Raw genomic sequence first — 6,822 nt, 5'->3', positions numbered from 1 at the left:
TTGAAAAGAAGTTGTTTTTTGTTTTTGAAATTTGGCTAATAATTCAACTATCATACTTAAGAAAAATGTAAACCATTATGAAAAATAGAGATGATATAAACTTAATTTTTTTTTTTTTTTTAAAAAAAATCAATTAATTATCCAACGAACATAACTCAAGTAGTTATTGGCAAAATCAATACCGAGATTCAAAGTAATTGATGATTATCAAGAATTTTTCACTAAAAATGCTTTGCCAACTCATTGGAATAATTACACTTGGATTATAGATTTTTGGTCCGACAATATATGTTAGAATGATGTTGAAATTTACTTCATTTCTTTGCTTCATATACTCTTCTCCATCAGTTTTCTTGTGTTCCAGATTACGTCAGAATTTATGTCCCCCAACAAATTAAAGATCCAATTATAAATTTAAGGTTAAAGTTATTATTAATTAATTTTTTTAAACCTCATCTTCAATTTAGTTACAATGCTTTAATTAAAAGTTTCATTGTTGTTCTTACTGTTTTATTGAAATTTACCATCCCTATCTTTAAGGAAAATAGATCATGGTTCAAAATACATGTTTGAGAGTGATATTTTAAAATGATTAAAGCTACTTTTGTTCATCTTCAATATCAGTTTTAAATATGCTTTTTGGTACAAATGATTTTGAAAAATTGATTTTCATTTATTCATATTGATGTTTGGTTACATACTCTTAAAAATGATTTTGAATTATTATGTTACGTTTCGTGATTTTAGATTTGAACCAACTACCTAGAAGGACGTTTTTAAAAGATGAATATATAAGTGAGGCATACTTTACTAAAAAAAAGAAAGAAAAAGAAAACATGACAAATTTTATAGGGGTGATTCCCGGCCAATCACTGTACTAAAAACACACTTATAAGATTTTTCATACTAGCCTAGAAAGAAGATAATTACTAAATATATATATATTGCCTTGTTATCTACTTTCTTCCACCTCTCTAAATTTCTAGTTTCTTTTTATCTACTTTCTACCAATATTTTAAAAAATTAAGTCAAGTTTTAAAAACTATTGTTATAGATAAATCTGGATCAAAGGGCGTAAACGACTTTATGGAGTTCACACTCTTTCCAATTAAGAAAATGGCGAAACTAGAGCTAGAAAACCATATGCCCTAGGTCTCAATTAATCATGGGAAGAGGGTTGTTTGGGCTTCAACCCAAACTAACCTATTTGGCCTCGGCCTCGGCCTCAATCAAGGATTAGGTTGAGACCGACCCTCCCCATTTAATGAATGGGGCATGCTATGACTTATTTGGGACTGGGGAAAAAGAATAGTATAGGTAAAAAGTTGAAATCACATCCTCGGTATGTTACTGTTATCATTATCATTACCGTTTAGGGTCAAACGATAATGATAATAGTAAATATGACAGATCCATACTTTTCATTACAATTATGAAACACAAGTAAGCAACAACAAATATAATCTAACTCGACTAACTTTTTATAATACCATTGATTTATTACGTATATTTCAAATGCATGTATATATGATAGGAGTAAATTAAAGTGGATTGGAGGCACACGCTCCTAAAATGGAGGTGAAGAGAGATGACATAAAATACACAGTCCATTTGTGTAGTAAACTACAGCTAGCAATTGAGAAAAACCATCCCCTCATTCCCTATGCTTCCTTTTTACGATAGCTTTAACCATCTCCACCGCCGTAGTCTCCGCCGTCAACGCTTCCCTTTTCAATTATAACTCTCTTCTCTTCTTCTTCCCCTTTTGACTCTCATTTCATATTTATACCCCTTCTTCATCTTCATCTACAAACTTAGGCTTCATTTTTCCCTGGTTACCCTATTTCCAACTTTGGTGGATCAATTCCATTTTCAATCCAATTATTTTTCTTACAAAGTATAGTTCATCATTAGGGCATGTAAATGGGCTCCTCGGGCGGCGGTAGCGGCGGTGGCGTTCCTCCCGGTTTCCGGTTCCATCCGACTGATGAAGAGCTCCTTCATTACTACTTGAAGAAGAAGGTGTCGTTTCAAAAATTCGACATGGAAGTTGTTCGAGAGGTCGATTTGAACAAGATCGAACCTTGGGACTTGCAAGGTAACTTTTCTTCGTCTTTTGAAAATCCTTACTCTTACCATTAATAAAGTTAGCTTGTGAAATTTGTGGAGAAGATTAAAATTTAATCCCTATCATTTATAATTAAAATTTGGTTTTTATGGTTTGATAAAATCGTAAATAGTCTCTATTGGAGTGATTATTTATGAAGATTTTTTCAAACCATACGAATTAATTTTTAACTTTTAAAATAAAAAAGGTCTAATTCTTAATTTTCTCTAAATTGTGGAGACCAATTTTATAATTTAACTATTAAATTTATCTCTATGGTTTTAGAAAGTTAGAATTCAATTCCTATAGTTTTAAAAGTTAGAATTTAATCCTTATTATTTGATAAAACCTCATAAATGGTTCTTCTATGGTATAATAAAATTCTCATAGTAAGATTTTTTAAAGATTTTATCAAATCATAGGAACTAAATTCTAACTTTTTTTATTATAGGAGCTAAATTTGTAATTTAACCTAATAATAATTCGGGCACTCCTTTTCTTAAATTAATAATAATAATAATAATAAACCCCTTTCCTAAGCCCTAAATTGCATGTATTTTGATGGAAATTATTGACTTATTACTATCTATATGATTATCACAAATTAAATTATTCATGTGTGAAAAGGGTTAAGTCTTAGAAGAGAAATATGTTAAATTAATAAATTAAAAATGATTTGGTGGTGGTACTCTCTTTTTTTCTTCCTTTTTGTAGTAAATTTATGATGATATTAATTCTCAGCAGCAACGTAAAGAAACTGCTGCTGCTTCTGCGCGTGAGAGTTTCATTTTTTTGACTATTAAGATGAATAAATTATATTTGGCTATATCCTAATAATTTTCTTGTAATTTGTGCATCTCAAATCTTCCCACTTATCTATGCATTATTTTTTTTTCTTATTGCTAATTTTTTACTTTTTTTTTTCCTTTTTCTTTTGAAAAAGAAGAACTCTCTCCATGAAATTCGAGAATGATGACACATTGAGCTAAAGTTTTGATATAACTAAGAATTAAATTAGTAATTTTTAGGTTGAAACCATTTGAATTGACTCCGTGGTCAAAGACAAGGTTGTGAATTTCGATGTGTTTTTAATTTGTTGAGTTGAGAATGAAATTATATAAATTTTGTTGGGTTTAATTTCAATAGTGTAATCTTTTAATCGAAAATATAATATATTAATTTGATGAATTATGTTTAGAAGCTAACAAAACCACCTTTTGAGTTGATCACTTAAACAATTTACTCCTATTATAATTTTATAATTAAGTTTGGGTCTAGACTAGTATGTATTAGCCAAATTATAAATTTAGTCTCTAAAATTTTTGAAAAGTCAATTTAATTTTTTAATGGATAAGTCAAAACGGTCTCTTCTCTTGTTTCACTTGTCTTGATTGTTGTGAGTGGGAGTTTGGATTCAAATCTCTTACCTTTTGTTGATATTACATGTTTTATGTTAGTTGTGTTCATATTGACACTCGTTTTCAATAAAAATAGACAAAAGAGAGTTCTTTTTTTTATAAAGTCATATAAAAAAGTATGAGTAATAATAGTTGGGTGGTTACACTCATCCATGCATTCCTTCAATTATAAAGAGAAAAAACAAAAAAAATATTTAGATGTATCTTAGATTGCACCTATATTTATGTATCTCAATAAAATTTTCAATCATAATTTGTCACGTTGCATATTCTTTGTACTTCATTTTTTAAATATTTTAATTTTTTTGTTTGTGATGAGAGTATGATACATGAAAAAACATTAGTAGAAAAAATATATAAAAAGATTTTTTTTTTAAATAAAAAAATTGTCACATAATAACTTGTAATCAAACACCTGAATGGGTTGTATAATGATAAATGAGAAAATTTCTAGTATTACGATAGTATGGAAAATTTTTCATATGTTAGCTTATATAATATTAAATTTGATTTTATCCCTAAACTTAAGTTATTGGGCCAATTAATGATTAATGGAAGTATTAGAATTTTTTTCAAAATAGGTACAACCTGAAATGTGTTAAAGTATTTTTCAGTAGAATTTGGTCAATGAGTAGGGGTGAGCATAAAGACACTGAAAACCAATCCGACCGATTGAAATCGACCAAATTGAAGTTGGTCGATCGGTTTTCAATTTTCATATAAAAGAATTGGAAAACCGATCGACCGACCAATATATGTAAATATTATTTAATTTTTTTTCTAAAAAATAAATATAAAAGTAAAAAAAATAAGTATAAAAGTAAGCTAACTATTATTTTAATTTTTTTCCTAAAAAATAAGTATAAAAATTTAAAAAAATATTATTTCTTATTTTTTTAAATTTTAATTTTTTTTTATTTTCTTCCGTTTTTGCTTCTTTCTTTCTTTTTTATTTTCTTTCGCTTCTCCCGTTTTTGCTTCTTCACTTTTTTTTTCTTTTCTTTATCTGATTTTTGCTTCCAATTTTTGTTTATTTCTTTTTTTTTTTTAATTTTCTTTCCCTTCTCTGGTTTTGGCTTCTTTTTTTTTTTTAATTTTTTTTCCTTTCTCCGATTTTTGCTTCTACTCTTTCTTTTTTTTTTCTTTAATTTTCTCTTCTTTATCCAGTTTTTACTTTTTTTTTTCATAAGAATTATGAGGTTGAGTTTCATACCTAAGACTTGAAAATACCCAATTCATAAGTAATTTAACATTAATAAGTCAATCATCAAGTTTGATTATTATAATGAAACATTACATATAAATAGCAAATGAAAATGAATTTGAAAAAAACTATTTTTTTAGTCCACAATTTTGCACCATTTTTAGAAACATTTCTTAAAAGTTTGAAATAAGAAACAAGTAGTTTATTAAACAAGTTAGGTGATATTATCAATGAGATCATTGGTAGTTTGATATCAGTGAAATCATTGATAGCATCTTATCAGTGATATTATCAATGAAATAAGCTATCACTAATAACCACGGTATGAGTGATATTAATGGTATCAGTGATAGAAGTTAGGTGAAATCTATATATCGAGTCTCTTTGAAAGTTCATAACTAGTTATAGAAGTCTATCATTGCTAGCCTTAAGCGAAAGAGACTCGATATATAAGGCTAGCAATGATAGACTTCTATAACTAGTTATGAACTTTCAAAGAGACTCGATATATAGATTTCACCTAACTTCTATCACTTATCAGTGATATTATCAATGAAATAAACTATCACTAATAACCACGATATAAGCGATATTAATGGTATCAATGATAGAAGTTGGTTGAAATCTATATATCGAGTCCCTTTGAAAGTTCATAACTAGTTATAGAAGTCTATCATTGCTAGCCTTAAGTGTTAATATTTCAATGTTGATTCTAATTGATGAAAGTGTATCAATGATAGCCATTGATAACTGATAGCAAATTAAAAGCTAATATTTCAATATTGTATTAATATTTCTCAAATTGAAAGCTACCACTGATAGCAACTATCTATCGGTGATAGCAGTTATAAATGGCTATTATCAATAACTGTTATCAGTAATAACTTTCAATTTGAGAAAATTGGGAAGAAGTGAGTTGGGTATGTGTTTTTTAGTCTTTTACCATTTTTTTATTCTATATATGCAATTATTTTATCCTTGTACTTCATATTCTATTATTTTGGGTTTGAATTCCATTTATGCAACTAGCCTTTTCTTTTTTATGTTGCCTAAATTCCAAGCCCATGATTGATTTAATTTTTTTCATAAAAAAATAATTGATTTAAATTTAAAATGGTTGAAAATTATATTAATCTAACAATAACACTTCATCAATTAATCTTTCATTTTTCTTCACTTTACTTTGGCTTTGTAGAAAAAAAATCGAACAAAACCAACCGACGAAACTTCACGTAATTTTTTGGTTGGTTTTCGGTACCCATTTTCTTCTAAAACCGGTACCAACCAACCGATACACACCCCTAACAATGAGTATTGATATGTATGGTTGGTTTGTGAAAACAGAGAAATGTAGGATAGGGTCGACGCCACAAAACGAGTGGTACTTTTTCAGCCACAAGGACAGGAAGTACCCGACGGGGTCAAGAACCAACAGAGCCACCAACGCCGGCTTCTGGAAGGCCACTGGACGAGACAAATGCATTAGAAACTCTTACAAGAAGATCGGAATGCGTAAAACATTGGTGTTCTATCGTGGTCGAGCTCCTCACGGCCAGAAAACTGATTGGATCATGCATGAATATCGCCTCGAAGACGCCGATGACCCTCTTTCCAATAACTCTGTGAGAATCCATTATTTCCATTCCTCTTTCACGTCGGTTGTGTAACTATTTGATTTTTGATTTTTACTTACTTTTTATTTAAAGAATTCTTTTTTTATTATTTTTTTTAATTAATGTTTTTTAGAGCGGAGTGAAATTTTGAAAACTACAAAAATTATTATCATAAACTTGGTTTTTTTTAAAAAAAATTTGACTACACAATTTATGTACTTTTTTCATGAGAACCATGAAATTTACGAGAAAAGAAACATTAATTTTAAAAATAGAAAATTAAAAATAAAATTGTTACTAGCTTTTTAGTTTGCATTTAATAGCCCATTTGAGATTTAATTAACAGATTTATTAAAATATTTATATTTTTTAAAGGTAACCATAGTATTGGATAATTGTTTTAAAAGATAAAAATGTCAAAAATAATTATAAATATAGCAAAATGTCATTATCTATCAATGATAGACAGTAATAGACATT

General features: G+C 28.1%; 1 protein-coding gene across 1 annotated transcript; it reads left to right on the top strand.

Moving 5' to 3' along the window:
* Nucleotides 1-1,731: 1,731 nt before the first annotated feature.
* LOC150031609 (protein BEARSKIN2-like) lies at nucleotides 1,732-6,351 on the top strand (the record flags this gene model as incomplete). The annotated part of the gene is made up of 2 exons (XM_090308854.1): nucleotides 1,732-2,098; nucleotides 6,074-6,351. Coding segments are annotated over exons 1-2 (453 nt in total), but the record flags the coding sequence as incomplete, so codon positions are not given.
* Nucleotides 6,352-6,822: the final 471 nt, after the last annotated feature.

The sequence above is a fragment of the Benincasa hispida genome, unplaced genomic scaffold (genome assembly GCF_027475165.1).
Source record: "Benincasa hispida cultivar pf3 unplaced genomic scaffold, pf3_genome.v1.1 HicScf1096, whole genome shotgun sequence".
Lineage (NCBI taxonomy): Eukaryota > Viridiplantae > Streptophyta > Magnoliopsida > Cucurbitales > Cucurbitaceae > Benincasa > Benincasa hispida.
This window is presented reverse-complemented; position numbering and strand designations above follow the sequence as displayed.